The 23,556-nt window shown below is 40.1% G+C and overlaps 1 protein-coding gene across 1 annotated transcript; it reads left to right on the forward strand.

Moving 5' to 3' along the window:
* Positions 1-1,673: 1,673 nt before the first annotated feature.
* DYNLT2B (dynein light chain Tctex-type 2B) lies at positions 1,674-23,224 on the forward strand. Its single transcript, XM_047734211.1, has 5 exons — positions 1,674-1,926; positions 4,922-5,055; positions 10,183-10,252; positions 20,382-20,445; positions 23,076-23,224. Exons 1-5 carry the CDS (start codon positions 1,808-1,810, stop codon positions 23,121-23,123), a joined length of 435 nt encoding a protein of 144 aa, XP_047590167.1. The 5' UTR covers positions 1,674-1,807; the 3' UTR covers positions 23,124-23,224.
* Positions 23,225-23,556: the final 332 nt, after the last annotated feature.

Consider the following 23,556-nt stretch of genomic DNA (forward strand, 5'->3'; position numbering starts at 1 on the left):
ATTTCTGTGCCAGGCTAGTTTGTGGATACATGATCGCAGCCAAAGATGGGGCTGGTGCTGCTGAACCAAGGGGAAGGTAAAGAGGGCATGGCTGAAGCAGCACTGAGCTGATGTGGGTGCACACTTAGCCCCATGGCCCTTGCAAAGACCCCATTCTGCTGGCCAGAGCCAGGAGGAGGGTTCAGCAACCCAGCCAGATCATGAAAGGTTTTATTTGCAGTAAATGCTGGGGAGATGGTCATAAGGAACCATTGAAAGATTTCAAGCAGAGCAGTCACAAAGGAAAGCCATTCTGGGGACACTGTGAAGGGCAGACTGGGAAGGTGAAGTTCCTATGAGTTTATGGGACTCAGGAAGACCAATATAGGCTAAACCACCAAGAAAACATGTTGTAAGCCAAAACCTGGAACCGTAAAATTAGTGAGTCTTTACTGGAATTTGCACAGGTATATGTTTATAGAAACTACTCCCTTTCCATCTTAGAGGAGGAAGTTTTGCAATTTGTTAACCCAACCAGTAGGAAACCTGGATAGATATTGGGGGAATTTCTTTTCTTTCTTTTTTTTTTTAAGATCCCATTTTTTTTATTTGAGAGAGTCTGTGTGTGAGTGAGCAAGATAGGGAGAGAGAGTGCAGGAGAGGGGAGTCGGGGGAAGAGGGAGAAGGAGAAGCAGACTTCCCTGCTGCGCAGGGAGCCTGGTATGGGACTCCATCCCATAACCCTGGAATCATGACCTGAACTGAAGGCACAGGCTTAACTGACTTGGCCACCCAGCCACTCCTTTCCCTAGTTTTTGAAGCTGACAGAGGCCAGGATAATATGGTTTTCTAAAACAGGACCAGACACTGGTGCTCATAAGTGAGGAATACACGTGAAATCTACACATTTCTGAATTTTGCTCTGGATCCAAGGGTGTAGGTGAGGCTGGGGGAACTGTGCTTGGCAGTTCTGGACTAGGGCAGGGCACTGCTAATATTTTAATGTAAAGGGTAGGATAAAAGTTTAGACCTTAAGGGCCATATGGTTTCTGTTGCAGTTGCTGAAGTCTACCAGTAACAGCGCAAAAGTGGCCACACAACAGGCAAGTGAGCATAGTTTTGCTACAAAAGAACTTCGGGGATACTGAAATTTTAATTTCACGTGTAGGTTTCACGTGTCATGAAATAATCTTGATTTTTTTCGATCGGTTAAAAATCTGGGTGCCTCAGTTGTTGGGCATCTGCCTTCGGCTCAGGACATGATCCTAGGGTCCTGGGATCAATCCCGCGTGGAGCTCCCTGATCAGCCGGAAGCCTGCTTCTCCCTTTCCTGCTCCCCCTGTTTGTGTTCCCTCTCTCACTCTCTCTCTGTCAAAGAAATAAATAAAATCTTTTAAAAATATATACATATCCGTTCAAAAGTCATGCCTAAAGAAATGAAGACAGCACTTGCCCACAGGCTACAGCGCGAAGACCCTTTAGAGTTAGGGCCCTGCCGCTTAATAGCCTCATATGCTTGGACCTCTATGGGCCAGAGATTCCGCGTCAATGTCTTGAAATTGCTGCGCGGTTAATAAAACCTGACGCGGATTAAAGCGCTTTCAACTCCCCATAGGGCTGCTTCAGCCTTAAGTGCTCTCCCTAGCCTTAGGTGCTCTCCACCCAGCAGCCAGTGCGCAGGCGTGGTGGAGGGCCGCTCTGCTGGGAGCGCGCAGGCGCGTCACATCAGGGCTCATGGAGGCCCCGTTGCCCTGACGACGGTTTCCCAGCTCCCTACCGCAATCCGCCAGGCCTTCTTCGCGATACACTAAGCCAAGAAACCCTAGCCATGACTTCGTCCACCCCTGTGTCCTTCACTACGGGCACAGCCGACGGGTTGCCTGAGACTGAGAAGAACGCAGGGGAGTCCGAGAATACCTATATTCTGCGGCCCATTTTCCAGCAAAGGCGGGTAACGGAGGAGCTGTGGTTGGGGGTGTCCTACGAGCTGCTGGGTCAGGTTGACAGAGGCCGCCTGGCAGCCTGCGCGTGGGGAAAGCGCACGGGGATCCGCGGTGTGGGCGGGGCGGGACTGGAGAAGGAGGAGCGGGGCTGGAGGTGGGGCGGGCTGGGGACGCAGGGCGGGACGGGAGAAGGAGGTGGCTGGGGAGGGGGATGGAGGTGGCGGAGGAGGGACTGGGGAGGGGCGGAGTGGGTTTGGTACAGAGGAAGGTATTGGGATCGAGTCCAGCAGGGGAGGAAGGAGTGTGGGGTGGTCTGGAAACCTAGGGGCGAGCCGGGGAGGAGGCGGGCTGGGACTAGAGAGGAAGGGGCTAGCCGAGAGGGTGGGATGCTATCTTTCTTGAGTCTCCAGGTGCTCTGGGCAGCTGTGGACCAGACCTACAGTTGCAGCGTTAGGGCGTCGGGAGCACCTAAGGCTAGCGCAGTGGGAATGGTTGGCTATAGGAGACCCGGGATGTGGGCAGAGGAAAGGAGGGGTGGAATAGATAAGCAGGAAAGAAACGCCTTGCATCGAATTCCATTCAGCCATTTTCCAGGGTTAAGGTGTGCTATGGGTGCCAGAATACGCTTATTCCTCTGCAGGGAGTGGGACCTGTATGCATTCAAAGTCTTACCTGGGTATCATCCGGATGTTCTTGGCCCACCACCGAGATGCCGTCCCAAAATTACACAGTCTAGTGCAGAGGACAGTCCGCTAGGGCTATAAGGTCCATCACTCACTTCATTTTCACAAGATTTAAAAAAAAATTAAATAATTAAAAGAAAAAGCCCCTCTGTTGCTTGGAACCAGATTGCTGAATCAAATGCTTGGCAAATACTGGAAGCCAGGAACTTTGGTTATAATGTGATACATTTCATGCAGTTTTCTGGTGGGTGGAGTGGACATCAAAAAAGGTATGTTCGGTTATCTTGGTAAAAGTTTCTAAATGCACAGAACACCATTTGCCTGCATTTCTGTTGCAAAACAGAACAAAAGCAGAACAAAATTAACATATATTATGTAGGAATAATCCTCTAAGATTATTTGTGATTTGTTTGAAGAAAACTTTTGACATTTCACTGAAAATGAGAAAGGCTTAAGGTGAGGAGCCAAATATAGTATATTTGTAATAGGAAAACCCTTTTTAGAACAGATCAAATCCTGGAAATCTGTCGATGATTCTAAAGTTCATCTGTGAGAATAACCAGGCAAGAGAGCAAAGAAAATACTGTTAAAAAGTGATAAGGGTTGCTTCAGAATTTAAATTAAAAAAAGGAACCCCACCCCAAAAAGTAATAAGGGACCACTAGGGCTACCAAATATTATACTGCATTATAAGCTCAAAACCTAAAACATTCTGGTCACTTGGCACATAATAGACAAATCAGCTAATAGAATATATAGCCCAGAAAATAAAACTAGTGTTTTAATATATGATAAATACAACTAAAATGTGAACATATTTCAGGGTGGTGAAATTAGGGGAGGTTTTTTTCCTCTGTCTTCATTTATTCAATAATCCATTCCTTCCAAAAGTATTTATTGTCTACTATGTGCTGGGTGCTCTTCTAAGAAGTGGAAAGATGACAGTGAACAAAGCAGTGAGAAATCCCTGCCCTCATAGAGCTTGTGTTCTAGCTGGGTAGAAGGACAACAAACAAGATAAATACATAAGTGAACTATATAGTATATAGTGTATATATATAACTATATAGTATACACACACACATGTATATATACATGTAGTATATATCTCCCATAGAGATAGTAATGAGTACCAGGAGGTGAGATATAAAGTGATGTGGTAGGAGGGCAATTTGAAGTTTTAGAGAAGGTGGCTAGGGAAAGTGACTTTTGAATAAAGACTTGAAAGAAGTGAGGGAGGTAGCAATGCCTATAGAATGAGATTTGAACTTCAGGCAGAGGTTAACAGCAGGTGCAAAAGCGCTAAGGTGGTCATGCCTGGTGTGGTCAAAGAACATAGGGAAGACCAGTGTGACCAGAGTGGAGAGAACTGGCAGGAATGTAGTAGAAAATGAAATCAGAGAGTTTGATAGGGTAGGTCATATGGGGCTGCGCAAGTGACAGTTAGGATGTTGCTTTTACTCTGAGTGAGGTGAGAAGCATTTGGGATTTTTTTTTTTAAAGATTTTATTTACTTAAGAGAGAGAGAGAGAGACAACAAGCATGAGCAGGGGGAAGGGGCAGAGGGAGAGGGAGAAGCAGATTCCCTGCTGAGCAGGGGGCTTGATCCCAGGACCCTGAGATCATGACCTGAGCTAAAGGCAGATGCTTAACTGACAGAGCCACCCAGACACCCCAAACATTTGGGATATTTTGAACAGAGAAGTGCCATTATCCAACATATATTTTAACAGGACCAGTCTAGTTGCTATGTTCCACAGGATATGGGGGCAAAGGCAGAGACAGAGACTTGTGTGAAGCTGGTGTAAACCCAGGCAGGAGGTAGCTTGGAGCAAACTGGTGGCAGTGCGGTGGAGAGAGTGATTGAATTTTAGATTATTCTGAAGGTAAAACTGATAAAATTTGCTTATGAACCAGGATGTGGTCTATGAGAGAGAAAGTCAAGAAGCCTGACTTCAAGGTTCTTGGCCTGAGCAACTGGAAGGATGGAAGTTCCATGGACCGATACAATTTTGAAGAGAGGAGATGGTCAGAAGCTCACTGTTGGATGTATGAACTTTTGAGTTGTCCATTAGACATCCAGATGGAATATGTGTTGGAATATGTGGTCTGAAGTTCAGGGGAAAGGTCCAGTCTGTAGATATACATCAAGAATATGACTTGTTTTCTTAAGTTGTGTATGTCACTTTGATAATAAAAAGTATGAAAAAGAGGAATTAAATTGTTGTAGTGACAAAAAGCTGTGGGCAGTTGAGCTGTGAAAGTAAATTGAAATTTTGGAGTTACCAATTAGATGTTTTACACTGTTTCGTTTAGGTTCAGACCTTCTGTGGTTAAAGAATGTATCCATGCTGTTCTTAAGGAGGAGCTAGCAAATGCTGAGTACTCCCCAGAAGAAATACCGCAGCTCACAAAACGTTTATCAGAAACCATTAAAGACAAATTAAAAGGTAATTGTGGTGATACTTGGAAATAGACATTCAATTTTACTCGTTTGTCTCCTTCCCTATCTTTAAACAATGGGCATAAGCTGTGGATTCTTTTAAACACAATTTTTCTTCAATGTCTAGTCCTCTCAATTATTTGGTAACTTTTACTCTTGTAGGTCTTTCCAGATAGTGGAGAAGTTAAAGATATGAAATAAAACATTGTATGCATGCAGTATCTGAGACATTCCAGTATGAGAAAGATCAGGATTTACAAGGACTCCTTTCTCCCATCATTCTTGGTTGTTTTTCTCACCAACATATCAGTTCCTTAGCCTGTCATTCATACCCTCACTGTCTGACCTCAGCCCATCTCTCCACCTGAATCCTTAACTAGTCACCAGACTCAGCTCTCCACTCTTGCTAAGCTCTCTATCTATAGAACATACCTCATGCTTTTTCTCCCCATTCTCTTTGTCTTTTTCTCTCTCTTTTTAAAAGATTTATTTATTTATTTGAGAGACACAGAGAGAGTGTGTGTGTGTGCATGTGCTGGGGAGGAGGTCAGGGCAGAGGGAGAGGGAGAGAGTCTTGAAGCTGACTCAGTGCTGAGTGTGGAGCTGGAGGTGGGGCTCGATCTCATGAACATGAAATCATGACCTGAACTGAAACTAAGAGTCAGATGCTTAACTGACTGTACCACCCGGGTGCCCCTCTTTTGTTCATAATATTATACCATCTGAAAAGTCCTTTCTCTCTACCTTTTTAAAACTAGAACATTTTTTTGGAGGGAAGAAAATGTCCATGTCACAGTAATACATTTTCATTGTACTAACCTAGACCATTTAGAAAAGTACATATTTAAATTTTTAAAATTATATAAAATTCCATTACCCAAAGATAGTTACTATTTAATATTTTGATGTACTTTTTTCTTTTTCTTAATTTGCTTTAATTTTTAGAAACTAAAAAATATATGAGTACAAAGAAGAAAATAACAATTCTATGTATTTCACCCAGAATTAACCACTGTTTGTATATCAACATTTTAATTTTCACTTTTTTTTTTAAAGCTTTTTTTTTTTTTAAGACTTTATTTATTTATTTGACAGAGAGAGATCACAAGTAGACAGAGAGGCAGGCAGAGAGAGAGAGAGAGGAAAGCAGGCTTCTTGCTGAGCAGAGAGCCCGATGTGGGACTCGATCCCAGGACCCTGAGATCATGACCTGAGCCGAAGGCAGCGGCTTAACCCACTGAGCCACCCAGGCGCCCTTATTTTCACTTTTTAAAAAAGATTTTTTATTTATTTGAGAGAAAGAGGATGAGTGGGGAGAGGCGCAGAGGGAGAGGGAAAAGCAGACTCCCCACTGAGCAGTGAGCCTGACTCGGGGCTTGATCTTAGGACCCTGAGATCATGACCTGAGCGGAAGGCAGGCACTTAACTAACTGAACCACCAGGTGCCCCTATTTTTACTTTTTTTTTTTTTTAAAGATTTTATTTATTTATCTGTCAGAGAAAGAGAGGGAGAGAGAGCGAGCACAGGCAGAGGGAGAAGCAGGCTCCCTGACGAGCAAGGAGCCCGATGTGGGACTCGATCCAGGATGCTGGGATCATGACCCGAGCCGAAGGCAGCTGCTCAACCAACTGAGCCACCCAGGCGTCCCCCTATTTTTACTTTTTAATGACAATTTGTTGTTACTGTGAAAAAGATACATGTCCATTATAAATAAATTTAAACAGTGTAGAAAAATAAATAAAATTAGAAAATCATCCCAAATGTCACCACATTAAATATCAGTATTTAAATATCAATATTTAATGATAACCATTAATATTAGGTGAACATCATATCAGACATCTTTTCCGTGTTTATATACAGATAAATACCTTAATAACAATGAGATACTTTGGACCTATTTTGCATAGTGATATAGCATTCATTCTGTATACATACACATATATGTGTATTTTTTTTTTGTATTCATTTTATATTTAAATGGAATGATTGCTCACTATTTAGTCCTTTTATCATGCCATTTTGGTTCAGTTTCTTATCCGATGAGATTTTGTTGTAAGTTTTTTCAGAAAGGGCTGAGAAATGCTACATTCTCTGTGTTCTTTAATGTTTGAGGATGTCTGCCTTTTGCCTTTAAATCAGAATATATTTTGGATGTATATAGTATTTTGAGGTAATAACTTATTTTCTTGAGAATCTTGTAGATTTTGTTTCATTGTCTTCTGGCATTGAATGTTACTGTAGAGAAATCTAAGGCCACTTGATGTCCTCTGCCTAAAGAATCCCATCCTTAACCTTGATGCTCAATAGCTTGTTTAGAATATTGCTTGATAGTGAGCATTTTATATCTTTTAATCTGTGGATTTTTTTTCATATCAGGAAAATTTTCTTGTATCCCTGAAAACATTTCCTGTTCCATTCGTTAGGTCACAGGACAACAAATACTGATATGTTGAATCATCTTTATCTTCCATATCTATTAGCTTTTCTGTGCCATACTTTCTTCCCTTTCCTGTAGTGTTTACTTGTAATTATCTTAAGCCAGTAATTCAATTTTCATTTGTGTCTGTTCTGTCCCTTATAATTTTTTAAATTTATTAGGTCTGTACTGATACTGTATGAGTATTCACTTTGTCTTATGGCTGCGATCTTCATCTTTCTGTTGTTTATAATCTGATTGAGTTCTTATTTTGTTGAATTTATGAGCTTATGTTGTTCTATACTGTGAATCAGTTGTGAAGAATTTCTCTTTGTTCCTTGGTTTATATTATTTCCTAGGTTGAGGTTTTGTTTTGTTTTGTTTTTATTTTTGTCTTTTAAACAGTATTTTGTTTGTTTCTTGTTATTCTTTTCTTTTTCTTGCTGCATTATTGCATATTGCCGGTCAGCTTCTTTCTGTTTTACTCTGATGTGTGATTTTCAGGTCTTTTCATTTGCTCTTTTCATAATTGTCTCAACACAGTGTGGGTGATTGGTACTCATCCACCATATCTGAAATTATTTTATTTTTTCCCTCAGAACTACAATTGAAGGGCTAGGTATTAATATTCTAGCTCCTTGGGTATCAGAAAAGGAGGAAGAGAAATGGGTAGAGAAAAGAGGAAGCTCTGTGGAGCTGTGTGCATTGTTTTGGGCTCTGTCTCCTGAGATTTTGTTAAGTATCCTGAATTAAGGGTAGTGTCTCACCTGGAAGGGGAACTGTAGTCTTCATATTATTTGTCTAATTTACTATGTAGTCCTGGAGCCTTTACTTTGATCAAACAGAGTTGGCTATGTTTCAACTTTGTCCATTTCCTTTCCCTTTCCCCCCCTTCAACTGTTTTCACTGTTCCTTGGTTAGAAAAGGGGGAAGATAAAGATGCCCATTCAGTTTTCTTCTCTTCAGATTTGGTGTTAGTGAGAATTTTCAGGATTTTGCTGCTTTAACAGTATATTTTCTGGGGAAGCAGCAGAGTTGTGATGGGCTATACAATTATACTCCAGAATCGTATGTTGTTTTCTTTTCTACCTTACTGAACAGCTTATGGTTTTCTAAATGCTCCATACTCTATGCCTTTGCACATGCTGTTCCCTCTCCATAGAATGGAGACATTGTCTGGTAAATTCCTACTTTTCTTTCAAGACTTCTTTCATTTATCACATCCTCCAAGACATCTCTTCTGGTCACCGCTTCCCCACTATCTAGACAAGGGAAGGAGCTTCCAGCTCTGTGTTCCTGTGTATCTTACACATGCCTCTCTTGGAATTATTAATATATTGCTTTTTCATTTTATTCTTCATGTTTGCCTTCCCAACTACTCTATGTTCTTTAAGGCAAGAAGAGTCTCTTTTTTCCCCTTAAGATATTGTTTATTTGTCAGAAAGAGAGAGAGAGAGTGTGCATAAGCAGGGGGAGCAGCAGGCAGAGGGAGAAGCAGGCTCCCTGCCGAGCAAGGAACCTGATGTGTGGCTTGATCCCAGGAGCCCAGGATTGTGACCTGAGCAGAGGCAGATGCTCAACCAACTGAGCCACTCAGGTGTCCCAAGAATGTTGTCTTATTTATCTCTGTGTTTTGTCGACTTAACACTACATGACTTAGAGTAGGAGAGAAAGGAAGGAAGCTGAAATCTATTGAGAAACTAGTGTGTATCAGTACTGTTCTAGATGCTGTTATTTATTATTTCTGAAAATTAGTAAAGAAAAAGGTAGAAATTAATATTCACTAAAGTGGAGTTGGGAGGCCAGAAGGGGGAGCTCTAATACCGTTCCACATCTTATCAACCGGCCCGGAAGAGCCTATACTTTTACTATCCCAGCAGGAGGAAGAGATTTTCTCCTTGCCCAGCAACAGCCCTGCTGATGAGAGACTATCAAGGATTCCGGCAATGAAAAGCCACTACATTTCCAACTCCTGGTTTACTTCAGTGGACTTTTTGTTTATAACAGTCCTCCCAACGTCCTCCTTTCCTCTTTAAAAGAACAGCTTCTTTTTTGTTCTCTGTACTTGCCTGTGGTTTTACTATAGCTTTCCTGTCCTGAATTACAATTCTCTGCCCTTCTTGAATAAACCCATTTTTTTGCTGGTTAAAGAACTGACAGTCTTATTTTTCTTTTTTCTTTCTTTTTTTTTTTTTTAAAGATTTTATTTATTTATTTGACAGACAGAGAGAGATCACAGTAGGCAGAGAGGCAGGCAGAGAGAGAGAGGAGGAAGCAGGCTCCCCACCGAGCAGGGAGCCCGATGCGGGGCTCGATCCCAGAACCCTGGGATCATGACCTGAGCCGAAGGCAGAGGCTTAACCCACTGAGCCACCCAGGCGCCCCCTGACAGTCTTATTTTTAAGATCAATGTATTATATCTTATCTCACTTCGCAACATCCCCCAGGAGGTAGGTAATAATATTCCTATTGAACCGATGAGAAAGACTTACGCCAAAAAGGTGAACAGCTTGTCTGAGGTTACACACCTGGCAAGCTGGCTGACTGACTTACCAAAGTAAGATTTGTCCTCACGTCTTTCTGACTCCCAAGCTTACCATCCTACTCAGCCAGTGCTTGTGAACTGAATACTTGTATTCCTTTCTAGGCCAATTTACCTTCATTAAATAACTTTACCACTTTTACTTATAGATAACTCTCTTATTTTTTTCTAGAAATGGGATTTGACCGATACAAAATGGTGGTACAAGTAGTGATTGGAGAACAAAGAGGTGAAGGAGTATTGTGAGTAGTTGGTTTTCCCTTGTTTTTACTCTTAAGTGTTTCTTCTTAGGTATTCATCCTGACAATTCAGTAAGATTGTATCTGTGTAAGAGTGAGAGGAAAGGACAGTATAACAAAATGCAGCTGTGAACCAAAAAGATCCTGGTACAGAACAGTGTGGTTGACAGTGTGGGTGAGCTCTGCAAGGTAACTCACTTCTCACTTTTCCTAGTATCTGTAGGCCAGTAGGTCTTTTAGGGTTCATGTATATGTCCTCCTAAGTCCAGTATGGCACTATGCATATGTTTCTTCCTCAGTTCCTTCTTTTTTTTTTTTTCCTTAAATTCCTTCTTGTCTGGTTTTTGTTCCTATCATTCCAAATTAATTTCTTTAAAATTGTATGAGACCTCCTTATTAGCATATCTAGTAGTCCTTTCTTAGCTCTTGTTCTTGGCCTGGGCTTCTATTTCTTTCTTTATTTTTTTTTTAAGATTTTATTTATTTATTTGACAGACGGAGATCACAGAAAAGCAGGCAGAGAGAGAGGAGGAAGCAGGGAGCGAGAGCCCGATGCGGGGCTCGATCCCAGGACTCTGGGATCACGACCTGAGCCGAAGGCAGAGGCCTCAACCCACTGAGCCACCCAGGCGCCCCTATTTCTTTTTTTAAATAATTTTTTTTTAAAGATTTTATTTATTTATTTGACAGAGAGAGATCACAAGTAGACAGAGAGGCAGGCAGAGAGAGAGAGAGAGGGAAGCAGGCTCCCTGCTGAGCAGAGAGCCCGATGCGGGACTCGATCCCAGGACCCTGAGATCATGACCTGAGCCGAAGTCAGCGGCTTAACCCACTGAGCCACCCAGGCGCCCTTAAATAATTTTTTAAAAAAGATTTTATTTACCTATTTCAGAGAGAGAGAGAGTGCTCGCAAGGATGAGTGGGAAGAGAGGCAGAGGGAGAAGCCGACTTTATATGGGGCTTGGTCCCAGAACCCTGGAATCATGACCTGAGTCAAGAGCAGATGCTCAACCAACTGAGCCACTCAGGGGCCTCCTGGCCTTCTATTTCTTAATATTCATTCCAGTTTATTTTGGCCCTCATGTCACTTATCTAACTTATTTCTCTTCCGTTTTTCTCTTTCCTTTCCTGGTTCCTCTTTCTCCCTTACATCGCCAGCTCTGAGCTTTCTTTAAGGCTCAGTTCTTGTTCTTCTGCTCTTCCCACTGCTTTTTCAATTAGCTCATTCATTCTCATGACCTCAAACTGTCATTCATGTACTGGTGAGTTCAAAATGTGTATTTCTTGTCTTTCCCTATGCCCGAGTGTTAAGCTCCTGTTTTCCTTTGCAAACAGTACTGAGTATATTTTATTTTATTTTTAAATTTTTATTATTATTATTTTTAAAAGAGTTTATTTATTCACTCGACAGACAGAGACCACAAGCAGGCAGAGAGGCAGGCAGAGAGAGAGGAGGAAGCAGGCTCCCCGCTGAGCAGAGAGCCCGATGCGGGGCTCGATTCCAGGACCCTGGGATCATGGCCCAAGCCGAAGGCAGAGGCTTTAACCCACTGAACCACCCAGGCACCCCAGTACTGAGTATATTTTATAACAAAGTATTAAAGTATTTGTTGAATGAATTTTTAAAATACCTTGTAGATAATATCCCTGAAAATTTTTACTATAGAATGTTAGATTTGGAAGGGACTATGGATATTTTCTAGTGTCTACTCCCCTTAATTTACAGATGACACTTACGAGGATCAGTATGATTTACTCCAAATTATGTATCTGGCTGGTGTCAGATAAACTAATAGAGCCTGGCCTTCTGACTTCTGGCACAGTAATCCTCACTATGGTGCCCCCTGCCATTTGCTCAGAAGGCTTCCAGATATTTTCTCACCTCAGTGATATAAAGAAATACCTCACTACTCTATCAGCTCAGATTCAACATGTTCAAATACAGTTGCAAATTTCTTCTCCCTTCTTCTCCTTCGGTCAGCCTGCCATTTTAATTTCTCTGCCTTTCACAGTATTGCAAAGCTTTTATTAACTCTGGCTTAAAACCTTGAAATCCTCTTTTGTCATGTTGAGCCGTTACTCTCTCCCCCCACATGCACTGTAATCTGGAGGCCAGGCTTCCTTAGCAGCCCTTTATCAGCATTGCCAGACTCTGGTCTCTTTCCTCTACAATTCATTTTGTATACTAGACCGGTCTTTCAGAAGCACGCCTCATTTTCTTGCCATAAACTTTTCAGAGTTTATTTTAAACCCTGTCAAATATAAACTCCTTAAACTGGTTATGATTCACTTTGTAAAACGTGATAAGGCCAAACTCTAAAGCGTAGCATTCAAGGTCACTCTCCTCCTTTTTAAAAATTTTATCATCTAAAATTCCGTACAGGGACTAAGGAACTCCCTTTTTTCTATTACTTAGCTTCAGAGTTTGTCAGCACGTCTGGATGTTGTTTTATTTATACCTGTACCTACTCTCCCTGTCCCACCAGATTATTTTGAAGCAAATTCCAGTCATTGTACCATTTCATTTGTAAACACAACAGTATACAATATCTCTAATATACAATATCCCTTTTTAACATAATAATATATCATCACATCTAAAATATTGTCGATCCTTAATATTATACAATACAGTTTACTCTTGTGCACAGTACGAGGGTTAGGCTTGTCAACCCCTGCACAGTCAAAAATAACTTTTTATATCTGCATATAGCTTTGACTCCCCAAAACTATTAGCTATTAATAGCCCACTGTTGACTGGAAACCTTACTGATAACATAAACAGTCAATTAACACATATTTTATAAAGATATTATACACTTGCAACAAAATAAGCTAGTGAAAAGAAAATGTTACTGTTATTTAAAAAATCAAAAGGAAGAGAAAATATATTTATAGTACTCTATTTATTGAAAAAACATCTGCACATAAGTGGATCTGTACAGTTCAAACCCAAGTTGTTCAAAGATCAGCTGTGTATGTGTGTGTATTTGTGTGCACATAATTATGTGTTTATATTCTTTTTTACAGTGTGTTCAGAGCAGGATCCAGATAAAGGCCACCCACTGCTTTTAAACAATACGTCTCTTAAATTTCTTTTAATCTATTACTTTCTTTCTCTTTCTCTCTTTTTTACCTTGCCATTTAATTGTTGAAGAAATGGGGTTGTCCTGTAGAATTTCCTACAGTCTAGCATTTGCTAATTGTATCTTTCTTATTATTTATTTATTTATTATTTACAGGAGTTTTGTACTTTAGATTATAATCTAGTGCTACCTTATTTATTTTATTGCTCAATGTCCCAACTTTTGCCATTGGCAACTCTTTCAGTTGCCTCTTGTGTCCCTTCGGTATACCCTACTATTGTGGTGTTTTTTTTTTTTAAGATTTATTTATTTGAGAGACAAAGAGAGCAAGAGAGTGTGAGTGGGTGGGTGGATCGAGGGAAAGGGAGAAAGAGAGAATCCTTAAGCAGACTCTACACTGAATGACGCAGAGCTTGATCTCACAATCCCTAGATCATGACCTGAGCCGAAATCAAGAGTCAGGCACTTAACCAACTAAGCCACCTAGGTGCCCCTATTGTGGGGTTTTTTGAGCACTTCCTTACTTACTGGCACTATAAGATGCTTCATCATATTCATTCCCAATGCCAGCCCTATAATTAGCCATTTTCTCAAGGAGCTCTGGTTCATTTTCTTGGAGAATGGCATTAGAAACTAACATCTGGGCACTAGGTGTGGCTATTAATTTTCTAAATACTGCTTCTGCTCTGTTGTTCTTTTTGGACTCCAATTACCTATACTTGGATTGAGATGTTCTTTTTACTATATTCCACAGGTCTCTTTTTTTTTTTATAAATTTTTTTAAAGATTTTTATTTATTTTACAGAGATCACAAGTAGTCAGAAAGGCAGGCAGAGAGAGAGAGGGGGAAGCAGGCTCCCTGCCAAACAGAGAGCCCGATGCGGGGCTCGATCCCAAGACCCCGAGATCATGACCTGAGCCGAAGGCAGAGGCTTAACCACTGAGCCACCCAGGTGCCCCTATTCCACAGGTCTCTTATGCTCTTCTCTAGGTTTTTGTTTTTTCTCTCTGTGCTTCCTTTTGGATATTTTTCTATTGACCTTTTAGTTGACTAATTCTTTTTTCTGTTGTGTCTAATCTGTTATTCAGTCCACTGACTGAATTCTTAATATCAGTTATTGTGTTTTTCAGGTCTAGAATACCCATTTGATTCTTTTTTATAGATTCTAATTCATTAGTGAAATCAACTGAGGCACCCAGACACACAGACATGAGCTTTATTTGAAGAATTTGTGTAAGAGATTTCTGAATCTGTCCCAATGAAGGAAGAAGGGGCCTTTCTTTCATGTCTGTTACTAAAATGTAAATTAAGATAATTGCTGACCAAACTTACATATTGTTCACAAGTAGTTTTTGGCCGCTATTTTAGTTATTGTGATCATCAGGGGGAAAAAAATCTTTCCTTAAGACACTCAACTGGAAAGGGCAGGCAGTGTACCTCGGTGGTACTGCACCACTCTGGAGAATATGCTTTCCAGCTCCGTCCTATGGCCCAAGGCAGCAGCAAATCCTACCTGTCATCTCCTTTTGGTCAAAGCAGCCACAGATTTAAGAGTCTTTGGTTCACAGATGTCTAGACCCACAAGTACTTTACTGTTGAGCTCCACCTGGCACATCATTAAATTGACAGTGAATACTGGGTACTTTGAACCGTGTTCCTGGGAGGCAGCTGTAATTCGATTAATCCAGAGTGTCCTCATGTTCCTCTTCTACAGTCTTTGCACTTTTGTGCATTTCACAAATGCTCTGGTCACAGCTCTGACCAACCTTAGCACCACACATGCTGCCTCACCTCCTGGACCCGCTAGGAGCAGTCAGTGAGGCCAGTGAAATTATTTTTTATCTATGTTCTTTATCTTTCCTCTCTCCTCCCTTTTTACATTTTGGTCATAGCAGTTATTTTATTTTATTTTATTTTATTTTTTAAGATTTTATTTATTTATTTGTCAGAGAGAGAGAGGGAGAGAGAGCAAGCACAAGCAGACAGAATGGCAGGCAGAGGCAGAGGGAGAAGCAGGCTTGACGAGCAAGGAGCCCGATGTGGGACTCGATCCCAGGACGCTGGGATCATGACCTGAGCTGAAGGCAGCTGCTTAACCAACTGAGCCACCCAGGCATCCCCATAGCAGTTATTTTAAAGTCATTGTCTGGTTATTCTCCTATCTGGATCATGTGTGATTCTGTTTCCACTGACTTTTTTTTTTCCCTTGGTAATCCTTTATGTGACTCTGTCTCTCAGCATGCCTGGTTTAAATTTTGGACATTGTGTGAAAAAATTATAGAACCTCCAGATAATATTATTTTCTTCCAGAAAGAGTTTACTCTTTCCTTTTCCATTCAGGTAGACTATGGACCGCTTACCTTAATCCAGTCAGGGGCTAAGCAGAGTTGAGATTAGGTGGCAATTTTGACTTGAGACTCTCGCTACCTTCAGTTCACCCTTCTTTCTTGAGTGTAGCCCTCCAGATCTTTCAACTAAGAACCTGAAATGTTCATTGAGACCCCACCCCCATCAGGTACTGACTTTTGTATTTGTCTCCTCAGTATGAAACTACTCTTTAGTTCAACGTTTTTTCCTTAGTGTATTGGTTTCCTATTGCTGCTGCAAAAAGTTATCACGGGCATCTAGCTGGTTCAGTTGGAAGAGAGTGCGACTCTTGATCTCACAGTTTGAGTTTGAGCCTCACACTGGGTGTACAGATGCCAATAAATAAATAAGTAAGTAAATAAACTTAAAAAGTTTATCACAAACACAGTGGCATAAAAATATTATTTTACATTTCTGGAGATCATAAATCCAAAATGCGTTTCACTCAGCTAAGATCAAGGTATTAGAAGGACTGCATTCCTTCTGGAGGTTATAGAGGAGAATCCACTCCTTTGCCTCCTCCAGCTTCTAGAGATTGCCTGCATTCTTTAGTTTATAAACCCTTCCTCCATCCTCAAAGCCAGCAGCATAGCATCTTCAAATATTTCTCTGACTCTCTCACCACCTTTCTTTTATAAGGACCCTTGTGATGACATTGAACCCACCTGGATAATCCAGGGTACTCTTCCTATCTCAGAATCCTTAATCATATATCTGTAAAATTCTTTTTATTTTATTTTTTGCCATATAAGGTAACATATTCACAGGTTTTGGGGATTAGGACATAGATATGTTTGCTGAGAGGGGCATAATTTTGCCTGCCACACTTGGCTTTCAGTTTCAGAATTCAGCACATGTCTTAAGGGGAAAACCTACCATGTGACAGGCTCAGTTCCACTTTCTCCTTTTGGTCCTTCAAGTGTCCAATTTTATCTCCATAGCCCTGCAAGTCTTGCTGGTTTCTTTTTCCCTGAGTAACTGGTGTTCTAGAGGGGCAAAGCCTGGATTTTTAGCTTCTAATTCTGTGCCTGGATTTGGCAATTGCCTCAGGGAGAATTCCGATGCAAGATATCAGTTTACCTCCTTGCAGTTCACCTCTTTCTGGAATTTTGTCTCCCCTAGTCTTACTCCAGCTGCATTTTGATTCATTTTATCCAGCCTTGCTAATTAATCTTGGTGGGAACACTGGCCTGTTACACAGTGTTCCATCATACCTCTGAGTCTTTTTGACACAAATATATATACTTAAATATAGCATTTTTTTCTTTCTGTATAGCCCAGGCTTTGAGTGTGACCCAAAGTTCGTCTTTGGGTCGAAGACAAGAGAGTTCGTCTATGCAAAACTTTGGGTGTGACCCAGAAGTCTCAGGTTTATCTTACACATTTCTAGCCCTACACTTAGAATTGATCATTTCCCTGAGGAGCCCTGGTTCTTTTTATTGGCAAAGGGTGTAAATATAGACTGTACTTTGAAGGCAAGATTGTGTTTTATGCATCTTTGTATCATTTGCACCTAGCACTTCCTTCATATATAACAGACTCTCAACAAATATTTGTCAAGTAAATTTTTATATTCCTGCCTTCACTTGGTGCCATTCAGCTTAACTACCACTTCCTTCATGAATTGTTTTCTGTTTTTTTTTTTCCTTCTGTCTAAATTCTCTAACTTTTGTAGTACTTCTACAAATTTAGTTCAAATGTTATGTGACTGGACTTGGACTAGACAGGCTTTACAATTCTTTTGAATCCTGAGAACCTATAAATTAGCATCAACTATACATTAACTTATTCTTTTTATGTGTTAATTTTTTCACCTAATTAAATTGAGGGATTGAGGATTGAGACAGGTTTTATTCTTTTTGGACATATAGTAGTTGCTAAATAAATCCTTATGGTGATAGATTAAGGTTAATTTTATTTGCAGTTTAGAAATAGGTGGAACTTTTTTGACTTAAGAAAGTGTGAAATATTCGGATTGGAGAGTTCGTCTATGCAAAACTTTCTACTAAAAAAAAAAACACTTCCCAAAATGAACTGGGGGTACCTGGGTCGCTCAGTCAGTTAGGCATATCCAACTCTTGATAGTTTACATCTTGATCACAGGGTTGTGAGTTCAAGCCCCATGTTGGGCTTCATGATGGTCATGAAGCCTAGTTAAAAAAAAAAAAAACACCAAAAAACAATATCATTATGATATATGTGTTTCTTTCTCTATAACCTGAAGCTGAACTGCTTAGGTTCAAGGACAGCTTTGTCACTATTTGTTTGACCTTGGCAAGTTTACTTACTTTGTCTGATAAATCAGTTTCCATATTTATTAAATGGGTTTAATAATATAGCAGGAGCTCCTGGGTGGCTCAGTCAGTTAAGTGGCTGACTCTCGATTTCAGCTCAGGTCGTGATCTCAGGGTCCTGGGGTCCAACCCCTTGTGTAGTGCTCTGCACTCAGCTCTGAGTCTGCTTGTCCCTCTCTTTCTGGTCCTCTCCCTGCTCTCTCCCTCTAAAATAAATAAATGAAATCTTTTTAAAAAATAGTACCTACTTCATAGGATTAAGTGAGTCAATACATGTAAAGCACTTAGACCAGTGGCTGGTACAAAGTTAAGTGCTCAATAAATTTTAATGATGACTCATACATACATACATGTATTAAAAATATAAAAGCATTTGTAATTTTTTCACTTAACATTGTATTGTGAACATATTTTCATTTTTTGTAAATTTTGTAAATGTTTTTGTGTTTTGATAAAATATCTCTTTAATGGCTACATAGAATTTCATTGCCATAAAATACCATGATATCCTCTACTACTTACTACTGTGCATTTCAGTTATTTCCATTATTTATTTATTTATTTTAAAATTTTTATTTTTAAGTAATCTCTGTACCCAACATGGGTCTTGAACCCACAACCCCAAGATGAAGAGTCATATACTCCACCAACTGAGCCAGGCAGGCACCCCATAAAATTGTTTCCATTTTTTTAAAAAGATTTTATTTATTTATTTGACAGAGAGAGATCACAAGTAGGCGGGGGTGGGGTGGGGGGGGAAGCAGGCTTGCCGCTGAACAGAGAGCCTGATGCAGGGCCCGAACCCAGGACCCTGAGATCATGACCTGAGCTGAAGGCAGAGACTCAACCCACTGAGCCACCCAGGCACCCCAAATTGTTTCCATTTTTTAACTGACTTTTATTTTGCCTAACATTCTGTCTTTCTCAAGATTTGGGGAGATAATGGTTAATTTGAGAATTCGGAGGCAGTGTAGCAATTCTATAGAGAGAATACTGGGTTCAGAACTAGTTAGATTGAGTTCTAGGTCAGAGTTTGTCCCTTTCTTTTCTGGCACTCTACAAAATGATCACAGTGGACAAAATAATCTATTAGGTCTTTTCCAGACCTACTTTTTTATATTATTGTGCAAGATTTCAGTCATAAGTCTTAGGTAGTATTTCCTCTAAAATTTACACAAAAATATCTTGGCTGAAGTAATCTATAATAACTTCCCACCCAAAATACCAAAGACTCAAGGTATTGACCACTTAGGCTGTCAGGCAGCTGGTCAGAGTCTGGGGTTGTTAAGAGTCCCTGGGCTGTCGCCTCCAGTTACATCTATGATTTCAGTCCCTTCTAGTTTATCCAGTATATTCTGCTGTACAAATAGGATTTTCTATGTGGCAACCTGTGAAAAGGTTTGGAAGCACTCATCTATAAGAATGTATCAAAGATATAGCACAGAAGACTGTGGGGGAAGGGAGGGAAAACTGAAAGAGAAGAAATCAGAGAGGGAGACAAACCATGAGAAACTTTTGACTCCGAGAAACAAACTGAGGGTTGGGGCCCTTGGGTGGCTCAGTTGGTTGAACATCTGGCTTTGGCTCAGGTCATGATCCCAGGATCCTGGGTTCGAGCCCCACATCAGGCTCTTAGCACAGCGGAGAGCCTGCTTCTCTCTATCCTCCCAGTTTGTGCTCTCTGTCTCTAAAATAAATAAAAATCTTGGGGCACCCGGGTGGCTCAGTGGGTTAAAGCCTCTGCCTTCGGCTCAGGTCATGATCCCAGAGTCCTGGGATAGAGCCCCGCATCGAGCTCTCTGCTCAGCAGGGAGCCTGCTTCCCCCTCTGCCTCTCTGCCTACTTGTGATCTGTCTGTCAAATAAATAAAATTAAAAAACAATAATGATAAATAAAATAAATAAAAATCTTAAAAAACAAACAAACTGAGGGTTGTGGAAGGGAGGGGGGTGGGGGAGAAAGGGTAACTGGGTGATGGGCATTAAGGAGGGCACATGATCTGATGAGTGTTATATGCGACTAATAAATCATTGAACACTGCATCAAAAACTAATGATGTATTATATGTTGGCTAATTGAATTTAAATTAAAAAATGTGGGGCACCTGGGTGGCTCAGTGGGTTAAGCCTCTGCCTTCGGCTCAGGTCATGATCCCAGGGTCTTGGGATCAAGCCCCGCATCAGGTTCCAGAAAGCCTGCTTCCCCTTCTCTCTCTACCTGGCTCTCTGCCTACTTGTGATCTTTCTCTCTGTCAAATAAATAAATAAAATCTTAAAAAAAAATAAATTAAAAAATGTATCCAAGAAAACTTTTGCTCATGGCAAATAGATATAGTTCAGATCCTTGTTATATTATTTATAATTCTTCATTCTTTGACTTTTCAGCATGGCTGCTCGCTGTTTCTGGGATGCCGACACTGACAACTACACTTACGATGTTTTCATGAATGTAAGTCTATTTGAAAGCCTCTTTTTCCTTTCCAAGGACATGTGGACATTCCAAGTCAAATTAATATTATTAAGATATGAGGACACTTTAGTTTTAGATGTCTGTCTTTGACTCCTGGATGAAATGACTTTACTGTTCCTTTACTGTGTTACTAAAGCAGAAGAAATCTAATGTGTTGCCCAAAGGGAGACTTGTAGGTGTACAAATGATATAACTCTTTACAAGTTTGATTTTGAGAATATCATTTATTTAGTGCTAACAGACATGTGGTACTTGGCTAACTATAAAGAAATTGGGTTGGCAGGGGTGTGTTTGGGTGGCTCACTTGGTTAAGCGTCTGCCTTTGGCTCAGGTCATCGTCTCAGGGTCCTGGGATCAAATCGTGCATTAGGCTCCCTGCTCATCAGGGAGTCTGCTTCTCCCTCTCCCTCTGCCTTTGCCACCAACTCGTGCTCTCTCTTTCTCTCTCTCTCTCAAATCTTTAAAAAAAAAAAAAAAGAAAGAAAGAAATTGGGGTGGCAGGGATTCATGAGCAAAGGTGATTTTCATTCAGTAATAAAATTAATTATTTTATCTTAAAGCTATTTTCAAAACTAAGCAAAAGAGAAATTTTAAAAAAGAGATTTCATTTAAACACTGGTACAAAAAAAAATAAACACTGGTACATTATTGGCTGAATGTTTTATATATTTTAATCATATGTTGTTATACTTGCTTCCAGAAATGATCCCTAGGTTGTGAATTAGTAGACTCAGAGTTAAAGTATAGTAGAATAGAACAGAAACTTGGTTGAGTGAATTAGGAGAGGGGTTCCATTTCCAGCTCGGTAACTTTCTAATTGAATGACTTCAGGTGTCATTGGACTTTTCTCTGATTGTATCAAGTAACATTAGGAAGCTGTATTAGATTTTCCCAAAGAACAGCTGTGGTTGCCTAAAAATAATTTGGGGGACTTGTTTAAAGTACAGATGCCAAGACCCTACTCAAGTAGATTCTGATCAAATAAGTCTGGTGTCAAATCAGTGAATCTGAATTTTTAAAAAAGTTACCCACATGATTATGCTTACTGCCAGGTTTGGAAGTTGTTTGTGTTGATGTCATCTTAAGATACCTTTTAGCTCTAAAATTCTATGGTCCTACCAAAGTTTCATTTTAAGTTCAACTCCCTTAGGGAACAAGGGCTGAATAATAGGAAGTACTGTGTAAATCCCATTTATCAGCTCTCTAGGGGAAGGGTCAAGCTAAGGTGATGGTTTTTCCTGCTTTTTGGAGTTACTGAATCCTTATACAACACAATTCAATCATTCAGCAAATAATCTGAGCTCCCATTAGGTGCCAGCCTCCCCTGGGGGTGCGAGGGATAAAATTTTGAACAAGACAGGCATGGTGAACTCTGGGAGGTGCTGTAGAACAGCCAAAGTGGAATCCATAGACCATTGCCAGTCCTTACGCTGTGTGGTCACAGATCCTTCATAAGAGAAGTACATAGAGTGTAAGAGTTTAAAAACTCTTACAGGAATTGGACAAAGTAATTTTATATTGATAAATTTAATAGTAAAAAGTTTAGGCTATATTTTGTATGTTTCTTTTTTCATTTCATTTTCCCATTTACTAATTTTTATTGTATTTTACAAAAGTATCGGTCCATAAGGCCTGGACAATTAAAAAAAAAAAAAAAACAACGGGTTTCTCACCACAGATAGCACGATTGTAGAACACAGCTCATGGTTCTCCCACCCAAGGATACAGGGACCTGGGCTTAACCAAAGAATTTTGCTTTGGTTAGTAATCAGGTACTTAAGTTTAGATTGTTTTCTCCCAGTAGTACCAGGCTGGAGGTGAGAGTTGCTGGTCTCAGGAGTCACTGAGGTAGGTGGAACTCCTCTAATAATAATTTAAAAAGTGTTTTAACAAGTTTAATTGTGATTGAGTTAAAAGATAAATGGATTTTATCAATTAAGAACAAACACCCAGATGCCATTTGCCCTGACCCAGAATTTATGACAAGGTGCTCTTACGTTTTTTAAAGATTTATTTATTTGAGAGAGAATGAGAACGCGTAGGAGGAGGAGCAGAAGGAGAGGAAGAGAGAGAATCTTGAGCAGACTCCCTCCTGAGCACAGAGCCCAAGGTGGGGCTTGATCATTGTCTTGGGATGATGACCCGAGTCAAAAATCAGGAGTCCAAAATCAAGAGTCCGTGCTTAACTGACTGAGCCACCCCAAGATGCTGTTATTTTTATCTATGATATAATATCATTATGCATTTACTCCCAAGAAACTCAAAACATTTCATATTGTTATTTCTGTGATAAATTAGGAAAAATGGGACTACTCATTTTATGGAAATGAATTACATGAGGTTCATTAGTTTGCATTTTACTTCTACCTTCAGAAAGTCTAATTCTTTACCCATCCTACCCTTTGAGCAAGCAATTTTGTAGTTACCCTGAAGCAAGCAACTTTATAGCTATATTCTGGAAACCCTTTGTATATTGAAGGAAAAACCTTTGTGATTGAAAACTGGCAAAGATCTGAGATGATGTTCATTTCAATTGCCTTTGCTGCCCCTTAGCCCTTCATTAGTACTAACGTTCTGGATTTGTGTGTTTTGTTTTGTTTGCTTTTTAGGACAGTTTATTCTGTGTTGTAGCGGCATTCGGCTGTTTCTACTATTGAATCTTTGAAAAGTTGGGTAAAAATATGACCATGAAGAAATATAAACTTTTTTATATTGTTCAATATCTCAACAAAATAAAGATAATTTGGCATTTTGGCAACTGAGTCTATTCAGTTTTAGGCCTTGTATTTTAGTGTTTTGATTTTGTTGTAATATGTTCTTAATTGTATTTGGAAAGTGGGGGAAATTCATATTTCGATTGTTCAAACATAACCAATTGTAAATATTTGGATATATTTTCTACCAGTGTGTTTTTATTTTCAGGGTCTTAAAAAATCATATACACAATTTTGTACCCTGATTTTTCACTTCTCTTAATGTCATGAGCAGTGTTTAATGTCATTTTATTTCCATTATGATTTTCATAAGCATGATTTAATAGCTGCACTCACTCCACTAGGTCATACCATTGGTAACTGTTGCCATTTCCTT

This window comes from Lutra lutra, chromosome 1 (assembly GCF_902655055.1).
Source record: "Lutra lutra chromosome 1, mLutLut1.2, whole genome shotgun sequence".
In the NCBI taxonomy this organism is placed as follows: Eukaryota; Metazoa; Chordata; class Mammalia; order Carnivora; family Mustelidae; genus Lutra; species Lutra lutra.